This window comes from Cydia fagiglandana, chromosome 9, assembly GCF_963556715.1.
Source record: "Cydia fagiglandana chromosome 9, ilCydFagi1.1, whole genome shotgun sequence".
Taxonomy (NCBI): domain Eukaryota; kingdom Metazoa; phylum Arthropoda; class Insecta; order Lepidoptera; family Tortricidae; genus Cydia; species Cydia fagiglandana.
Genome location: NC_085940.1, coordinates 8,691,797 through 8,712,946, shown reverse-complemented (window position 1 = coordinate 8,712,946; position 21,150 = coordinate 8,691,797). Strand labels below are relative to the sequence as shown.

The 21,150-nt window shown below is 35.7% G+C and overlaps 3 protein-coding genes across 4 annotated transcripts in view; 1 reads left to right on the top strand and 2 right to left on the bottom strand.

Annotated features, from left to right (window-relative positions):
* Positions 1 to 2,600, bottom strand: part of LOC134667311 (protein yellow) — a 46,156-nt gene extending 43,556 nt beyond the window's left edge. The window contains exon 1 of the mRNA XM_063524657.1: positions 2,466 to 2,600. The gene's annotated coding sequence lies outside the window, so the exon portion shown is untranslated. The remainder of the gene's footprint in view (positions 1 to 2,465) is intronic.
* The window catches only part of LOC134667309 (ubiquitin carboxyl-terminal hydrolase 4), a 358,087-nt gene that overhangs the window by 321,444 nt on the left and 15,493 nt on the right, over positions 1 to 21,150 (bottom strand). Inside the window, exon 14 of one of the 2 annotated variants that reach the window (XR_010098622.1) lies at positions 20,822 to 20,977. Coding sequence is in view for 1 of the 2 variants with exons in the window: in XM_063524655.1 (XP_063380725.1) it covers positions 20,937 to 20,977 (41 nt within the window). In the remaining variant the exon portion in view is untranslated. Of the gene's footprint in view, positions 1 to 19,315; positions 20,978 to 21,150 lie in introns of those variants that run through there. The other variant, XM_063524655.1, reaches the window with a different exon arrangement.
* LOC134667628 (uncharacterized) lies at positions 6,322 to 17,988 on the top strand. The gene is made up of 5 exons (XM_063525053.1): positions 6,322 to 6,533; positions 11,570 to 11,717; positions 13,218 to 13,411; positions 16,884 to 17,107; positions 17,705 to 17,988. The coding sequence occupies exons 1-5, from the start codon at positions 6,331 to 6,333 to the stop codon at positions 17,986 to 17,988; spliced, it is 1,053 nt and encodes a 350-aa protein (XP_063381123.1). The 5' UTR covers positions 6,322 to 6,330.

The following is a 21,150-nucleotide window of genomic DNA, read 5'->3' as shown; positions in this document are numbered from 1 at the left end:
TAAGTAAATACAAAAAAAATCAATTATTTATGTTAAATCTTATGAGTATAGCTGAAATATTGTGTTTTTCGGAACCAGTACAAGTGTACCGACAATAATAAAAGGGATTTCAGAATTTGTCATCAGGCCAATTGTGGTTGCGGCCGCATATTAGTAAACTAATAACAAGTAAAGCCATCAGACAATGCACTATTGTTTACGACGGCGCGATCAGAATTCTCCAATTAACAGTAATTTAATGTTTACTAACAAAACCTGTCAGAATTGAAGGCAACTCGTGTTTGAGCTAGAACAAAAACAATGAATTTATAGAGGTAAACCAAATCTAAGACCTTTTCGTCGATATGTTTATGCACTGATAACTTATGTTAAGGTTAATTTTCTTGATAGAAAAAAACATGTCATATAAATGAAAGTAATTAGGCATTCTTAGTTAAAATAGAAAAAAACTTCTTAATCATTATTAGGTTGTACTCGTATACAGTGGCCAACTATTAAAAGAACAATTTGCCGTTTTCAGGTTTATAGTAATCAAGCCTAGAAAGTAAGTCCTAGCAAGTATGTACTACCTAGCCGTAGTGAAGCCTTTTAAACAAAGTATCCTGTGCCATACCTAAGTATGGTGCAGTGCCAACAGTACCACTTTGCAGTATCGCTCTTTCATTAGATAAGATCAAGACGTTTTGGCTTATTTTAGCATTGCGGCTTTATGGAATTAGGTTTCTATAATTTTCGGGTGTTTGATAACTGCCGATAAGAAATGTTTGTAATAAAATGATAAACAGCACCTATTATTTCAAAACGGCTTTCATAAGTCTTAATCTTAATCTTAGCGTTATCGTAGTAACTTCCTAAAGAATACCTTATTTTCTTTAATCTACGTACATATTTTAAAAGGAACCTTTATCAAACGGGACATGTCGGCTCCGTTGGGCCTCCACATTACCTACATCCTATAGAATACCTATTAGAATTAATATGGTGATTATTTGTTTTAAAGGATCTAGCCGCAATCCCATAGTGAAACTGCCCCTGGCTGAAATGTATACCTTTCTTAGGCGCGTTTATTTGTCATATTATAAGATATCGTTTTACCAAATTTCAACCCTAGAATCCCCTTGGTTTGGCAAAAAAAATATTTTTTTTTAAATCGTTTTTATTTTTTTGTAGCTAAACTAGTGGTTCTATTGTTTTGAAATTTGGATGTTACAAGCACCTAATGGTAGTTCATTTTCAAAAAAAAAAACAAGATTGTAACTTGTTTATAAAGGCTTAAAAATATTTTTTTAATTTTTTAATTTTTTTTTTAATACTTGTGAAATAGCGTCAACCTCATTTTTTTGTTATTTAATGAAAAATATACTATTGCATAAAATATATTTTTTGTAAAAAAATCCATTTGTGGCAACAAGGTAAAAATCTCTTATTAATGCATACAGGCCGTCCTTCTTACGTACTTTAGGGTGGTTCACTTTTGTATGGGAAAAATTCAAACTCTAGCTAGAAGAAGCGGCACCCCCTTATTTGGTTACATTTATTAATCTTATTATGCTGATAAGGTACACCAAGTTTTGTAACTTTATCTCAACTACAAGGGGGTGCTCAACCACTTTGAAAATTTTCAACGTATGAAATCCAAAAATAAACCAATTATATTATTTAGTTGTTGTTTTACCGCTCGTACCCGCTCGTATTGATACCCGAGCAGGCGAAAGATTCCATAATTGAACCACGAGCGTAGCGAGGGGATCGAGAAATGGAATCTTGAGCGCTGCGAGGGTTTCAAAGCTCGAGGGTTAAACAAAATTTGCCCCCGAGTGAAACACAAATTTTTCACCACACCAACCCGAAGCAAATATTAAATGTAAAATATCAAACACAATCAAACCAAATCAAATCCAAATGAATGTTATTAATGTATGTATCATCCCAAATCATCATTTAAAAGTCAATTCAACCAGGAAACATAAAACATAAGATAACAACTCAAAATTTGCATTTGATTACTTTGCCTCACATGTGAATAAAATGCAACTTTGCTATCAGTTTTTGAAGCGCAAAATAAGCCTTTCGGAGCTGGTGTGGTGAAAATATAATTATATTCTCTGAAAATGTGAAATAAGTTGATGAACTGACGCCTTTTCCTTTTCTATTAAAACTCCCCTACCTGTCTGGTATATGCTTAACATCGATTAATTTATATTCGATATCAGTAGATACACTCATTAATTTATTTATTTAAACTTTATTGCAAAAGCCACAAAAAATTAATTACATAATTCTTAGCTTTTAATTTTTCTTTTAATCTTTCTTAAGTTGTTAACTTAAAATGTTAACTCATTCCATTGTTAAAAATCTGCAAATAAATCCAGATTGTAATAATAATTAATTACGAGGAGATCCTAATTCTGACCTAAGTTCACAGTAAATTAACCTGTTATCAACTAATCAGATAAATTGCCTACCTGTAATCGACGAGCACGCGGCAACGGTCACCGGTCAGATTGATCCAATATCGAATATCGCGCGAAACCGAGCACTCAGCAGCCGACGTACGTTACGTACCACGGCGCAGACAAACTCTACTGGAAGAACAAAACACTACGCTACAGAACACTCGCCCCTCTTAAAAGTAAAAGTGGTCGATGTCGATCCCGGAGGCGTGGCACCAACAACAACCGTGACTCGATTATTACGCCAAACGACGCCTTATTATCAAGGTGCGTGGCCCCAATACATAGATACCTCACGAGTCGGTGCGGAACTTCGGTCTCAAGGTCGCCTTTTGATTTTGACAAGGGCGCCTTTTCGACATGCTTCTTAAAAAGTTAATTAGACAAGCATAACTAGGTACATATTCGGCGCGTAGGTCAGTTACTACGTACGTCAGTAATGGCCCGCATTCCACCAGGGCTTTTGATTTGATACCTTGAGGGCGACTTTGTGACAATTATTTCTTTACATTGATTATGTTATTAGACGAACACACATACATACGAGGGTCAGTTATAAATCCATCCAAAACGGTTAAATTCCACAAAGGGGCTCTGAAATCTAATGAATGTATACTATAAATTGCGAATTCGGAGATCGATAATTATTTTCTTAGGTACCTACATAACAGGATGTTTCCATTTAAGTAAGGTAATTAATTCGTCTTTGGTTATTTCGAAAATATTTAAACACATATTATAGGTATTCTTCCAAACATGGGTAAATTCAAGACATGCACTGCAATCCTTAACAGAATATACCTATTACGATGCCTGTACCCATAATTAACTATATCTAATGCTTAATTGACTATCAATAAGAATGTCATTGAATAATAAATAACGCAATTAATCAGTACATCAAGCAATCCCACGGTAGCTGGCATATTGAGAGTAGCTTTACTTATTAAGTAACGATCTACGCGTAAACACAGCTTTTTGCATTAGGTATACCTACCTAGTTCGCAGCGATACCATAATTTACCCAGGCGCTAGGCCACTCGATCAGCTATAGGTATAATTCACAAACTATTTTGATTCCATTAATGAGATTGCCCCTAGTATATCCAACTCTACCTCAAAACCAGCATCAACTCTCAGTGAAAAATCACACTTATACTGGTTTACCTGTGAAACGGCACTTGAGCGTTGTAAATAGTCAGATGCCATTCCCAGCCATTCACAATGATCGGTTTTTGTTCTCAATGTTATATTGAATGGTGGGACCCGCCGAGAGGAAATGTGAGCCGAGCCCCGATGTCGGAAGAGCTCGTGTTCCTGAAACAACCAGACCGAAACGGTATTCTGATCCTTTATTTCGTCCACTGATCCATTTACTTGGGCAACTTGCAATGATACCTATTATGTTACTCCGATTACAAAATTGCCTGTGCAAGTTTGCATACTCATTAAAACACAATATCAATTAAACCAAAGAAGTGCTGGTGGCCTAGCGTAAGAGCGTGCGACATTCATTTTATTTTTTACATTTATTGGTAAAAGCAATAATTATTTTACAATTCGGAGGTCACGGGTTCAAACTAGCAATGTACAAATTGCAGAACATTCCCAAAAAGCGGAAAACGTTCTCGAGAATGTTCTCAGAACATTCCTGCAACATGGAAATTATTGTTTAAACAAGAGAATATACTTGAAATAAAGTTTAAATAGGCATAACTTAAAACTAAATGTTATTATGCATATATTACAGTTAGCTATTTTGTTGATGTGATAACTTTACCAATAAATTGCTTAAATTCTCACTGTATTTCAGAGAACATTTCGACTTTCGACAATTTTTTCCAAAAAAAATTTTTTTGTTTCATTAGAATCTAGAGGCCTCTATCTCCCGCCATGCCAAATCTCAGCGCGCTCGGACCAACTTGAAAAATTTTAAAAAAAAAGTCGGCCAATTTGATTTTTTTTAATGCAGTTTGTTTTTGTCTCGGGGCCCTCTATGACATTTGGTCAAGCACCCCCCACCTATCACGCACCGTTTAAAAGTTGTCATACAAAATAAAAATGGCCAGTTTTCCCTCAATTATAGCATTTTTCCAAAAAAAAATTTTTCATAGGTATCTAGGAGACCCCGAGATGCCGTGACCAAAATTTCAGCGCGCTAGGACAAAATTAAAAAAGTTAAATAAAAAGTCGGCCATATTGAAAAAAAATGGCGGCGTCAAAAACTGCCAGGGTCCCTCTATGACATTTGGTCGAGCACCCCCCACCTAAGTCTGACCGTTTGGCCGGGCCGTCATACATTTTTCTGACCGGAAGCGGACGACCAAAAGTCGGAATTTTCTGGGGGTAAGGACTACACCTAAACTATCGTGAATATTCATGGTATAAACAACGATAAATAAATAAATTCTCGTTCTCGAGAACATTCTCAGAAGTTACCGAGAAATTCTCATGTGGAAAGTTTCGCAACTTTGGAAAGTTCTCGTGCGTGCATTGCTAGTTCAAACCCCGGCTCTTACCAATGTGTTTTTTGGAACTTATGTACGAAATATCATTTGACATTTACCAGTCGCTTTTCCGTGAAGGAAAACATCGTGAGGAAACCGGACTAATCTCAATAAGGTCTAGTTTACCCTCTGGGTTGGAAGGTAAGACGGCAATTGCTTTCGTAAAAACTAGTGCCTACGCCAATTCTCGGGATAAGTTTCCAAGGGAACCCCAGGCTCTCATGAGCTGTGGCAGAATGCGCAAGGAAGATGAATGGATCAATTAAACCAAAGTAGGTACTTCTAGGTACCCCGATTAGTAAAGTAATACAATGAAAAATACTTATGCCCAGATTGCCCACCGCGAACACCGAAGTTCTCAAATTGTGGGCATCTTTCTCTATTACTCCCATTAAGGCGTAATTAGAGTAACAGAGAAAAGGCCCGCAATTTGCGAACTTCGGTGGTTGCGGTAGGCCCTTCTGCTTGCCGACTGTATATTATTTCGTCAGGATTTCTAAAACGTTTTTCAAATGAATTTCATTGATTTTGAATTGTGATGAACAGAATTGTGCACAAGGTATACTAAGCTTGCCACGTACAGTATAGTACAGCAACTAATTAGTTGTTTTATTTTATTCGTGTTATTAAATTAAACATATCTATTCGTATGTATTGTGTGGTGTAATGTATATGTATGTACCTACTGACAGTACTGACTCAGGCTCCGATTCTGGTTCCGGTTCCGTTTTCGATTCCAATTCTGTTTCTGGTTTAGAAAAACTAAATTGAAAACATCTGGTTCCGCATTCGGTTCCGATAAAACCACATCCGTTATATTTATATCCCTGTACCAAAGGCTATACATATGTATTTAAAAAATGTATATATCGACTGTTTAAAAAAATAACATTCAGCCAGGACATTTCGCACTTTTCGTCAAAGCCCATGATCTTATGAACAGGTAATTTAGGCAAGTAAATATTTTATTTACATATATGAATATCTTTCTTTAATACCTATTTCAGTGAAAACAACCATTGTAAAAAATTAGGTTAAGGTGTAAATGTTCCGTTGTAATAAGAGTCCATTTTCCGAATTTTCCGCCACATTTTTAGTGTTTTTTTTCTTTCGGAATTACCCAAATACACCTTACAAGTCAAATGCTAACAAAATCTGTCATAAGTATTAAGTGTTTACATTATTTAACATTTCTATTGAACTCCGGTTTTTACTAAACAAGCATTATAATTATAACACCTTGTATAACAAGGTTTATGCAGTGCAATATTTCTAAGTACGACCGAGCTTAGTGTTAATTTTTAGAATTAAGTGTTATACCAAATTTTACTTCCAATTACATTACCATCATTGTGTTAAAATCGAACACAATGTATTATTTACTGATAAATATACCATTTTTCTGTTATGCTCTTGCGCATCCTAATAATGTGGCATGGTACGGAGGGCCTATGCACGTCGAATGTGAACACGCCTTGAACCTTTTCACCGGAAGTGGGCAGTATGTAAAAGAAAATGTGATTGCAACAAAAGCTGTGTCGTTTAACGACGACGTATACGTAATGACTCCTAGGTAAGTGATCTAGTTTTTTCAATAAGTATTTACGGGTCAATTTCACCAAACGAGCATTTTTGTCTAATTCCCATGGAATTTTGAAATACCAACATTACACAAAATAAAATATGCTGAGAATTTGATAAAAAATATAATAAATATTAATTTTCTTATGGGATAAAAATATTCATAAAACTATAAAAGTTATTTAAATTTAAAATTTTGGTCAGAGCACGGGAATTAGTGTGTCCATGGAAATTAGATTTTACTAGGACGGAAATTAGAACACGGCACGGGAATTGCTTTCTTAACTTATTTTGGTACTTAAAACTATTATTTATGTATATTTTAATCTACAATAATATACTGCAACCATACTGAAGTGGCATCGGACATATTTACCTTCTGTAATTTTAGTTTCAATCGACAAATCTACGAAAGTATGTTACACTAAAAACGTATTTGACTAATCCTTTCCTTTATTTTAATGGCAACTAATCTCTCTTTCTTAGTAAAATAAATAGGGGCACAGTGAGAAGAAGTTATTGTGTAAGTTAATCTGAAGAAATCGAATATGCTGCCTTCATAAATTAATAACCCAAAAAATTGTTTGAACACATATGAGGTAAGGTGGGGTAAGACTATCACCGGGGTAAGACTATCACTTGTATGGAATCCTCATACTGTTAGTCTTGCCCCGATCAAAATAAACTAAGTTAGTCTTATCCCGCCTTACTTTACACATAGGTATACCGGGTGTCCCTGCCCTGCGGGAAAATCTTCAAAGTGTAGGTTGGTTAAGTATTTTGTCAAAAATATCATAATCTTCCTGAAAAAAACTTGCTAACAAAATACCCCCTGGCATTGACTAAAATAACCGACTTGGTTTCACATTACATCCCAATACTTTTTTGTAGTAGAGTAGAAGAACTGCGTTGCGAGATTTGCATCTTTTTACATGAATTCTTTTTGATAGGATCCCATCTTTTTTTGTAGGCTGTCCTTCTTTTCGGGTAATCATACCCAAACCATACTGATACTATGTATATACATATCATATACATCTTTATTCATACTCACATTGTCCATCGTAGTGTACCTTTACTTTCCCTACTAACCCTTTACCTACGGGCTATTAAATCGCTCCGTCACCGCCCAATACGGGCATGTTTTGGCGAGAGTCAGCGGTTAGGCATAATTTCACTTACTTGTAACTTTTGAAGTATTACAGCTACACACTTGAAACTTCACACACACAATAAGTATAATGTGTTTTATCAATAAATAATCACTTGGAGTAATAATATTCACTATTTTTTCTGCTATCTAGCAATATACCAGTCACTAAAAAATTGAAGATTTTTAAGTTACTACTCGTGGATTTCACAAGTTTACGTTTAAGAACATTAGTTTATAATATACTAAACACAAATAAACACTTAAATAACGATAATTATGAAAATAATGCATAAATATCAATCACAAAAAACGTTGCACGAAAACAATTTGCCACTAATGGAAAATAGTGATGTGCATCTATCGACACATTTGTCGATATATCGATAACCTAGTAAATGTAAAACTGAAATTTAACACGTTATGATTGTGGTGAAATTATTATTAGGAACAATAATACCTAATAATGATTTCATAACATGTTAAATTCCAATATTTTAACCAAAAACGGTAAAAAAACACTAAAAATAACACTCCAAACACTCCCACGCCGTACTCTCATATCGACAACAAGTCGATGAAATGTGAAAACAACACTATTGTCCGCCATATTGAATTCAATTATTAGCACATCTGCAGTACGGGTGTCAACTCCAGTTGCCAACAAAAAAGCGGTAATTTTAAAATTATGTTTATGTCAGAGCCATCTACCGAAATATTATGGTATTTTTTTCTTTGTATCTATACTAATCACAGTGCATAATGTGACCGCTATTACCAAGCCACAAGGTCTCGTTTTGTTTAAAAAAAATGTTGAACACGACCATTACTTCGATCAACTATAGTTGACACCCGTACTGCAGCGGTGTTGCCTTACTGGCAACTCTGGTTGACACCCGTAGGTAAAGGGTTGTAAGAACTAAAAGGTAACGTTGTTATCGCATATATTTCTATAGGATTACAAACTTAATTATGCAGTTATGTTTAGAACGTGACTAATATTGCAGTATTATTAGATTTTTATTGGCTTAAAAAGCTAAAACCTAATTACGTTTCAAATTTGGAACTTTTGGGTATGCTAGAAGTACCTTAAAATAATATTGATTGAGAGTGATTGTGCCAGTGACAAAACTAAGGGATTTTAAAGTGTATTAATTTTTAGACTACATGCTCAAATTAAATGTTATTTATTATGCTAATTTATAACAACTAATCTATTAAACGAGCAATTCTTGTATATATTTCGGGGATCTCGGAAACAGCTCTAACGATTTCGATGAAATTTGATCATATATGGGCGTTTTCTGGGATGAAAAATCGATCTAGCTAGGTGTCTCTGGAAAAAGGCGCAATTTTGAGTTTTTAGGTAGGTATATGTTTTCCGAGCAAAGCTCAGTCTCCCAGATATTTAAACTTTATACGGCTTACGCTGTCAGCTGTCAAATTTACAAAAAAAACATTGTAAATTTGATTCATTTTGTTTCATGTAACCGTAGGTACGGGTATTATAATATATAATAATTCAAAAATTGTTTTATGTTTATATAATATTTTAATGTTATAATATGATCAATGAATGAGATAAGGTGGCGCAAGACTAACAGTACGAGGGTTCCATACAAGTCTTACCCCAGTGTCGTCTTACCCCACCTTACCTTACGTATTAAAATTGCCTGGGTTATTCGGGTCCACCCTGTAAGTATGTACTATAGTACTTATACTAAAAAACCGTTCATAAATTTTTGTGCATTCTTTGAGATTTCCTTAAATGTAAAATAGAAAGACATACGTCATATTATTATTACATATAATATATATTCAATGCCAATATATATATATGTAATAATAATATGACGTAAACATTGCCAATTAACTTACAGTGCCCCCAATTAAAAATTTGTTGACAATAAATGTAATACTTTCTAATTCCCGTGCCACTTAATCAGCTGTTTTAGTAAATATTCCATGGGAATTAGGGCACAGAAATTAGAATTTGTAATAAAAAAATTCGTCAAAAATTTAAATCGTGTTTAACCAAACTGTTATGTTATCGCTTACATAAAGATACATAAAGGGCTCCTAAATATGACAATTGTTATTGAAAAGCTATGTGGGAAATAAAATTTATAAGGGGCATCGAAATTAGAAAAAAATTGTCGCCCACCCGGATTCCGAAATACTTATGCGATTTGCTCGAACACGCCGCAGCTTGACGTACATCCGCTTGCTTTGAGAAACAGCCGAATACTGCCAGTACAGGTGAGGCGGGACACGAGGCGGTTCAGATACAGACGTCGGCTGTCAGAGCCCTTTGAGTTTTGCCGACGAAATTTTACTCGCGCGCTCGGACAAAATTTAAACTTCGATCACGAGTTATTTACCACAATGAAGTTAATAGTGTATGTGCTCAGTGATAGTAAATATCATCTAGTTTAAGTATTTGACACTAAATTAGTGATACTAACGTAGAATTTTTCGTAGGATTTTTCATTATGCTCAAAAGTAGATTCCGGACAGGGCACGGGAGTAGTAATTTGAGCCTTTAGGTATTTTTAAGTGTACTCTAAAAACCAATTAATCAGTGAATTCATATGGAACCCGGTGTGAAAGTGTGGCTTCTTTATGTAAAAAAAAAATGGTAAGTATTATCTGATGCTAACCCGCGATTTTCATCACGGACAGAAAAAAAAACGTGTTCAGAAATTGACCCTTACACGTGATACCGGTACGTCAATAAATCAAAATGGTTTGATGTATTAATCAATTATAATAACAAATAGTCCGATGGGGCAGTACGAATAGCGGTCGGGCAAAAACATTTCATAATTATTTACTGTTAAGAGAAGTACCAGCTCAGCCCCTTCTGAGAATTTTAGTTAAATATCTCCGTCGCGATGACGCTGACGCACGTTGGGCTGAAACACCAAAAAAGGAGACATTAAAGTTTTTAAAAAATTGCCACTAGAACATCACAGCACAAAAAGGGGGTTGTTTCATATGTCCATATTGATTGAATAAGTCCTATGGGTCAGTAATTTTTAGGTCGCGATTTCAGGATCGGTTGGACCAATATAAACTAGTTTAGTATGCCCAATGCCCATTCACCTCGCAGTTCCTTTCCTAAACCTCCTTTATTTCTTGTGATACAATTAAGGACTAGAAGTTAAATATACAATATTGAAAGGATCTAAAAAACAAGTCTTACACAATAATGCAAAAGACCAGTTGTGGCTGAAACAAGTTATAAATTCAAGTGCAGACAAGGCTACAGGCAGTGTGATTAATTACCGATTTTGTTGCATAGGCATCGTATGAATTGCTATGACTAGACTGTAGACCGAAAATCCAATGATTATTTTTGATGGTTCATATTTAAAAAAATAGTAGGTACAATTTAAGGAAAAAAATCTTAAGTATTTCAGTACAATCGCTTGTAACTTGTAATACCTACTTAGTTTTTAGCAGTAGGTGCATGGGCGTATTATTCAAGTACCTACAGTAGGTACAACTCGCAAATAAGGAGTTCGTGAGTTTGATTCCTGAGTCGTACAAATATAAAGAGTTGCATCCAAAAGGCGGCGTATCCACTTGGCATTCTAATCTCAAGAATTGACGCAAGGTATTAGTTTTGGTTGTGGCGACATGCCATGCGATCTTCCAACCCAGGACGCTTTGGGACCTTAAAGCAATGGATAAATATTAAACGATAGGTATATCGGGCATAAGCTCCAAGAAACGGGGTTCGAACCCGCAATATTAAGGTCTTTCCGACGTATTGGTATAATGGAAAGGGACAAACGATTATTATCGGCTTGTCATCTTTAGTAGACGTTTATGAATAAGGGGGTAAGAAATTAACTTACTTATTTTTTTCACAGAATGAAGCGCGGTGTGCTAGCCACGGTATGGTTGTTGGTGTCTGGGCGCCAGGGTCCAGCATTGGAGCCTTTCCCGAGCCTACCAGCGCACACCATAGCTGACTGCAGCAGCATACAGAACGCCGTCGACTACCATCTGGACTATATTGTAAGACTAAAACATTATATTACCATCATACTACTTAGGGTCGGTTGCACCAAACTGTTCGTATCGTTAAAGAGTTCGCTAAATTTTTATGTATGGAAAGTTTCATAGTAAAGCGCCGGGGCGCGCCGGCTGACGTTGATCAATCTGTCAAATGTGATTGGTGCAACTGGCCCTTATACGTTGTTTTTTTAACCTTATCATCTAACACCTGTAGGTATACTTACTGTATTATTTTACTTATATGAGTAAAATCTTATCCTTTTTACTCCTCGGATAGGACCCATAGTAAGGACTTAACCGAAAAAAAACACTATTAAGGACTTAACCGAAAGCAACTTAACCCGCAATAAACGAAAAAACGCTATTATGCATGCTGTTTTTTTATCGCTCAGGTATTGGCTTGATGCTTTACGAATCATATTTGATTTAGGTGTAATAGGTAAGTACAATAAATATTTTTTGAAAGGCTCTTATTTAATCAGTTTAATCACCCAGTTTGTTGGGTTTGTTGGTTGCATGATTTGTTGGAGAGGTTTGTTATAAATAATAATAGTTTATTTTAAGACAATTACTTACCGACGGTAAGTATGTTACGTTACAGACGATAAATTTGTTATGATTGCCCTGTCTGAATCCGTTGCATACAAAAACAAAATATAGCCTTTTTATATACTCGTTTAATCAGGCATAGAATATTAATTGAATCGTTAAATAAATGGTACAAACATAAAACTGGAGTTAGTCAATCGCTGTAAGATTTAGCGTTACCTAAGAATTTTATTATAAATAAACCTTCGACAACTTGTGATAACACCTAGTCGCTATCAAATAACTTAATAGATATCTAACCTATGCTACGCCACACACAGTTCCTTAAACTTGAAACTGCGGTATCTTGCACGAGATTATCGACGCGATTCGGGAAATGAATTAGAGATTAACTAAATACGATATACTCGTAGTAAAGATAATAATATCTTTACTATTTCATATCTAGTGAATCTCTAATTCATTTCCCGAATCGCGGCGGATATGTACTCGTAGGTATTACGTAAGTAGAGCTTCCCTAACATTGCCAATCAGAGTTGAATTCGACGAGTGATATTGTGAGACAAATTAGTTAGACTAGAAACAGCAGTGGCGTGCAGTGCATACAAAAAAAGGTAGGCACTAGGGTAGGCAGTCCATACAAAATGACCAAAAAAAAAGTTGCCGATTTTTATAGTTTGCGTTACATTCCTTCAAGAATGACTCTTCTAGAGCCCGATTTAAGTCTTATCTCCACTGCACGCCACTGAGAAACAGTTAGAGGTACCTAATCTCTCTCTCGAATTTGGATTTACACACCTTGCAAACTTTTTGTAGCCTAATATAATATTGAATTTCTTTAAAATTAATATTTTTTTATTAGAGATAAATCACAATTACATAATATTTTGATTCAAAAGCATCGTTAAACCAGAATGTACATGTACATAATTATATGTGTTAATATTGCAGGGTAATCTCTGGATACTGGACAGTGGCATAATTGACACGCTCGAAGCGCCGCGCTGCACGTGCAAGCCCAAGGTGGTGGTAATAAGCACGCTGCTCCGTACGGTGACCAAACTCCTCGACCTGACGACAGCGGAACCCTCCTCGCTGCTACAGAACGTGGCCGTCGATTATGGGTTAGGTGGGAAACCTTTTGTGTGAGTATTAAAAATCATCTACCTATTATTTTTAACACTGACGAGCGTTTGAACCAAGTCTCACCTTATGGGAAGAAACGATGGCAAAAAGGGAAAAATATATGGTTAAATGGTTCAGTTATAATATTTAAGCTATTCAGTCTTGGTATGAAGAAAACAAAGATCTTACTATTCTCAAGGAATATAGATGATAATAACCTACCGTAAAGTCGGTCTTTAGCCTTGGAGGGTAACTTTGGCCATTGAGATTTACTCGGTCCAGGTTATATTGTTGCACTATAATTATGGAATTGCCAGAAAAAGGATTTATAGTAACAGCACCAGTCATGGGACATTTAAGAGGAAATTTGGAGTATTTATGATATTTCCCTTATACATGTAAATGGTCTACCGCTTAGCGTGTTAAAAGATGAAAGTCCTATCTGTCTTTCATGTTTTAGGCGTATTGTATCAAAGATACTGCAATTAGTTTCCACATATTTAACAAATTAAAACTATGCTTTTTTTCTCCAGTCATGGACACCAAAGCTCCAGTAATGGGCCCCCGGTAATGTACGTGGTCCAGTAATGGGCCCCCTATAATGGACATAGCTCTATCAGTATAAAATATTGAAATGGGGAATAAGTTACGGCAAAAAAAATCAATTTTTGGTAAAAGCTTTTATCGCTGAATGTATTTCTCTTTCCACAGCCAATTATTATTGTATTAGATCCATCGAGACAATTCTAATATACCCAAACACAATTAGTTAGGGTTTATTGCGATAAAGTTCCCATGGCCACCTCCTGTCTCCATCATCAGATCAGGTCCATGTTATCATAATATTGCATTATCATCCGATTTGCATACTTAATTACGTACTTACACAAAATTTCAACTGAATCGGAAATCGAAAAGTGGCTCAAATTCAGCTACCAAGATTGGACCCACACTAACTAACAGGGCAAGTTAAATAAAAGTTTGGAAAAACGACATATTTCGTAACTACATTTTACTTCTGTATTGTTTAAACATGAAATTATGGCATGGCAAACATCATTCTGTCAATTGTCCCATCATAGGAGACACGCAGTTTTACAGCTCCTATAATGGGATTGGGCCAAATACCACTATTTTTTTTACATCTGTGGAGTCACAACATAGTGTGTTGTATACCTTATCTCATGGTAAATGCAATTAACAAAACACAATTTAGTTTTCATCAAGTATTAATTAATTAAAATTTAATAAATTAACTCACTTCTCTTAGCGAAGTTGTTAAGAATTCGTAGTGGTATTTTTTTCAGTGGCACGACAACTTTTGGGTCGACGCCAATTTCTTAAAAAACAACCAAATTTAATGAAACTTCAAACGGAAACAGCTCTAGTACTCTTATTTATGATAAAACACCGTGTTTTTATTGAATTCCGTTAACTTCGGGGTATGGTTAAGTACATTTAAGATAACTAAATGGCATAGTTAATTTAAAAAAAAATTTTTTTTTTTTTTCAAAAAAATTAAGTTTAAAAAGTAATTAAATGTAGCATATAGCGTTGTTATAACACGGGCATTACATTTAACTCAACCAAACAATTGAAATCTTTGATATATCAATGTCATTTCGAACATCGATCGACCGAGATTGTACTTAAGTTTAGTAGCAAATGTATGAACTCATTCTAAACACTAATCAATATGTAAACCAGCCCTAAGGCAAGTGTACACGCTTGTAGAGGCCTTATAGGAAAAAAATAAATTATTGATTATCTCCGAAATGGAGTTAATTAGAATATCGGTGTCTTTGAGAAAGTTACTTGATTTAAGCTCAGGAATGCACCCTTGAAATTAACGGAAATCAAAAAAACACGGTGTATACAGCCAGTGTTTATAAACTACTTTTAGATACTTATTTTAGAGGAATTATGTTTTCTTGTCCCATTACTGGTTCCACGTCCATTATAGGGTATACTACTATAGTAGTTTAAAAAAACCGTCCAAGAGCGAGTCGGACTCGCGCACGAAGGGTTCCGTCCTACACAAACCTACCTACGCACCTACACAAACTACTAAAAGAGCACCGAACTAACAACTATCTACAAGTAAATATTACTAGTTATTTAGTTTCATTGTAATATATGCAAGAATTTGAATACTTACTGTAAAAACTACACATTGAGCGCATCAATTATGCGAAGGAAACATTACCAAAGAAGTGCGGACGGAGGCGCCGATAACGATTACTTGCGTAATCGAGACTGGTTGTGTACCTACACCATGTGAATTGTGATACATTTAATACTTGCCGAATAAAATCACCTGACTTAAATATTTACACATTAACGTCCTTCCTGGAAACTGCCGTGTTAGAGTGACATTCCATTTCTAACTGCAGCTGCAATACTGTTCATTTTACTATGGAAACGCGTCGCTGTCATTGTCAATTTCCATAGTAAAATGAACAGTATTGCAGCTGCAGTTGGAAATGGAATGTCACTCTTATGAAACTTGTAAGCATATGGAAATTAATAGGTACGTGCGTATCAATGCCGCTTGGCGGCCGCATCCCATCTGCTACTGTCACGTCATAAGTAAAATAGGTAGCTCTCCTATTTTACTTACTAGTTTTACATAACTGCGCAAGAGCACATGCTTAAAAAATAAAATATAAATTATTACCAAAAAAATTTTGTCATAAAAGGCGCATAATACACATTTCAAACTGCAAGCCTTCACAAAGTCAATATCTGTTCACTGCAGATCGATATCGCTCAGTACAGTTAAATATAGACATGACCATTAACTGGTTTTATGCAATTTACATACGGATAAACTTGCTAAGGTCGCAAGACAAATTAGTCTTACACTATAATATTGCAAAATGTTTAAATTTGTGTATCAATACTATCAATTAAAAGTAATAAATCTTTAGCTCGACAAGTAGGTACACTTAATATAGTTGAAGGCTAGTTAAAACTAGGTAAGTCACCTTGGTACGGGAAGTTTTACTTAAGTTCTTCTTGGGAATCAATCTATGTACTTACTTCTACGCAAGCACCTACTCAAGTTGACAGCGTAATTTCAAAATTGAAAACGACATCGATCAGTCTCATTTCTAACGATTGTATCAAACATCAAACGTTTTTTTAGCTAGAGACAGAATAAATAAATTGGTCCATAAATTAAGAACGATTTAATACGGCCAGTCCTTTACACCCATAAAATATATGATAATTCTTGCGCGATCTAAGAACCTAAACAGGTCTGCAAACCCTTGTAATTATAAGCATTATTGGATCGACTTTTCTATGTGTCAGGAAGATATTTAAATATGTAGGTTGTCCAAAGCGATTCAATGCCAGATTAACTACTTATACTTACTTAGATAATTTGCTCTAACGAAGTTGGATTCGAATGTAAAATTATGCCATAAGAAGGTGTCTTATAATTATTAGAATTGCTAAAGATGTGAGGCTTAATTTCTTTGCTTACAGATACATTTCTGACGCAGCTCGAGGAGCGATTCTCGTTCGCGACGCCACATCCAGTACCGAGTGGACCGTCTTGTTTAGTGCCCCGAGCTCGGGCTTACAGATCACGCTCGGGAAACGCGGCCCCGCCCACAATGTGCTCATGGCAGTGAGGGCACACCAGCCGGGGTTAATAGAAATCGAATGTGCTGCGTTAAGGAGACGGAATTCTGCTTTACCACTTCGAGGTAAGTAGGGTCAAAAGTTACCCAAAGCACGGTTATTTAAAACATTTTTATTACGTGGTTCAGCTCATTCTTGTAAACACACTGGATTTCCGTCATAATCGTAACATTAATTCTGATAATGTTGTGCGGTTAGCACACCAATTACATACCTGACCTCCGGTATCGAATTATGATTTATGATACAAACAGGCAACACCAATACTTATAGGTATGTACAAACAGAGGCAACTCAGTTACCACTAACTTTACCTTGCATTGGATAAACTTCCATTGACGCACTCGAAGCAGCTATGTGACTTGAATGATTGCCTCATTATAACTATGTTGTATGTACTCATAGCTATCATTTTAATTAAATAATTATTAGGTACCTATATCTTGCCAACAATAAATTGATGTGCGAATCCCTTCAGATCTTACCTGCCTGACGACTTAACGAACCCATGGACGAATAAAAGAGGGCAGGGCTGACAATGTCTACACAAAATGGATAGAACTGAGACCAATATTGGACAAACGCGATTTTGTATACCTACTTGTTTTATTCGTCCATGTCGAAACTAAAAGAACCATACCTGTACTTCTTTTTATTTCCAGCATTCGGCGAGCACACCCGACCAGTATTCCTTCTCGGTTCCGACACACACCACATCTACCTCCGCTACGCCGACGGCGCCGACGTGCTCTCGTGGGACGTTCGCGATGGCTACAACATGTCCCGACTCATCAGCATTCATTCTCCTGGGCCCAGGCTCGTACCTACCTCGGTCTTTGCGGACCCTTTGAAACATTCGCTCCTAATACTAGACTCTAACTACGGTGATGTAATTAATAGTAATTCGCCGGCATATCAAAGAATCTCTTTTATAGGTCAATTGTGACGATATTACTTGACGACTTGTTTACGACATTGATCGTAAATAAATTATAGTCGCTGCACATAGCTAGTTTTATTTCTTGGTAAGTTCGGCAAGGTTAGCTAGATCCCAGCTTATCCACTCTCGGAAGCTCCGACTCATACCTACCTCGGTTCAGGAAAATCATTTCAAAGATTACTATTTCATGCCAACAATATATCTGTTATCGATTTTTTATGATTCCATTATTTTCACGTTCGCAGTTTCAATCCTGCGGACGTGATTTCACGTCAACAAAAGTTACCTCCGAGTCCAACACACTTCTTAGCCATTTCGGTTGGCAAATTTAGACACCGAAGAAGTATGTAGGATTTTTATATTAGATCCAATACAAATGTTTGGATAAATGCGGCTATGTGAGCGGATGGCATTGGCATACTAAAATATATTTTTAGGGTTCCGTACCCGAAGGGTAAAACGGGACCCTATTACTAAGACTCTGCTGTCCGTCCGTTCGTCTGTCCGTCTGTCCGTTCGTCTGTCCGTCTGTCCGTCCGTCCGTCCGTCTGTCACCAGGCTGTATCTCACGAACCGAGATAGCTAGACAGTTGAAATTTTCACAGATGATGTATTTCTGTTGCCGCTATAACAACAAACATTAAAAACAGAATAAAATAAAGATTTAAGTGGCGCTCCCATACAACAAACGTGATTTTTGAATGGGAGACCGTTTTTTTTTGCCTTTTTTTGCATTATGGTACGGAACCCTTCGTGCGCGAGTCCGACTCGCCCGCAACTTGCCCGGTTTTTTATAAGCCGTGGTTTTAGCCATCTTCTGTACATGTAACTAATTAAGCTCTGCACTAGTATTCTATTACGCAGAGCATGTATATTTATTGTTACAGTTATCGCCATTTCTATACGAAGTCAGCCGGCCTAGCCAAGGTTACAATCGCTATCGCTTCGACAACGAAAAGCATTATGTCTCTCTATCACTCTTCCATATTAGCGCGACAGTGACAGTTGCGTTTCGATCGCTACGGAGCGTAAGCGATTGGACACTTGGCTACGCGGCCAGTTCGGAAAAATACTCAAAATTGACCTACCATTAAAGATGCGTGCGTGACCCGGATTGAGGATGACCGGTATGAACCTACCTCGGGTACATAATATATGCATTACATATGTTGTATCTTTAGTGAGTAGATTACGTAAGGTTGATAAATTTATTATAGTAGACCGTAAGGTTAATGGTCTAACAGATATCGATTAAACTATTTTACTAACCTATGGTAACTAAGTTTTGGTTTTTATTTATATGGAGAGGATTTGGAAATAACGAAACCAGATATTCGTGTAGGTACATAACACTTATATTTTAAATAACGTTGTGAAAGTAAAATAAACATTTTCAAATTAAAACAAATAACACAATACACATTCGGAGATTGTACGACCATCGCATGGATTGAGAATTAAAGCATCTTCAAGTTTTATGTATGTATGTGATGTTTATATATTTACCTTGTAATTTATTATAATGCAGATCTGATCAAACAATTCCTAATGTCAATAGCTGCTATTGTATAACCAACCTTAAATATGCATATGTTTATGACACTGGTCGTCTATCTTCGAATTATTTAAAATAAAACTATAATATTTAATAATGAGAGCCAGCCTTACACAGCAAGAGTAACTTTCCAGAGTATTGGGACAAAATACATTAATGTTTCTTTTTTTTTAATGAATCACGATGCATCCCTGACAAAATGATCACAGGTACCGTTTAGGCCATTTAGTCTGATACTTTTACGCTTATAACAATGTCTTTTAAATAAATCAATTTCAACATAAATTATAAACAAAACCTTCACAATCAAGTGCAGCTTACATAATCTAATCTATGTGCAAATATGAAAATATTATTTTCAGTATTTACATTTTTTTACTCAGTAAGAAATTTGTGATCTGTAGAAACAAAGTATAAAAGCCAATATATACAATATTTCGTAAATAAATTATAATTATTCATAAAATCACATGATACCTTGCAAGTCGTTCCCGGTGGAGGCTGCTAGCCAAATAATATTCCCATTACCCAACCGAAATCAGCTGCAATTCCAGTATTATATCACTTGGATAGTACGCGTCTTGTGCAACAACGACCGTTTTACAAATATAACTCTTACTACGTACATACCTATTGTAAATCAGCAAATATGGTGTTTTATATTTTTAAAATCACAACATCCCAAGGGCCAAGGCACTAGTGTGGTATTTGTTATGAAAATTTGATAATATCGGCCGCTAACTACGGTATTATACTGTTAACTACAGTCCATACACGACACTACACCACAACAATGCTTTACGTTATTTAATTTACGAAACTGGTCCAATATTATGCGGCTCTTAGTAACCAATCTTTGGCATGAATCAATTAACGAATTAAAGTTTCCAAATAGTAAAAATCCATGTTCAAAAATTAAATATAAAAGTTCATTGGTCCGTTTCACGAATCTACATGATCTTTCTAGCCTCAATTGGCAACATTAAAGCGTTTATCACGCACTTAGAAAAAAACAAGTGGTCGTTTGACCAACACCAGGGTTTTAGACAGGTCTTTCTGGTCTAATTGTAGTTTCGTTAAATGGACCACAAAGCACTCCGCAGCAAAATGTGTTATTTGGCAAAATATGAGCTTAACTTGATTTAGTGAACTGTTGTAAAGTAGTCCGGAATCTACTAATAGAGTATACCATTTATGACGAGATTTAATGTACAAACTTTGCTGCAGAGTAGTTCGTAAATAATCAAAATTCTGATAGTCGCGTTACATATTCTCACTGCAAACTCTATAAAACGTAATAAATTAACTGTCAACTACAAAAAACAATCAGATCTATGGTTAAATAGGAAATAAATAATGGGTAGGACCGCATTTGACCCTTCAATGGTACCTGTTGCTCTCATGTGGATATTCGAGTTTTCCAAACGGAAGACTTTTCACCTGGAAGAATGCCAAAATTACAGTTCAAAATCGAGTAATGAAATTTAATACACTACGGGTATTGAAATATTCGGGTAAAAATATTGATGTGTACACATATATGAATGATATTACATATTATAATAAATCAGTATATAAATCAGTAGGTCATGTGCAATCAAAATTAAGTTTTC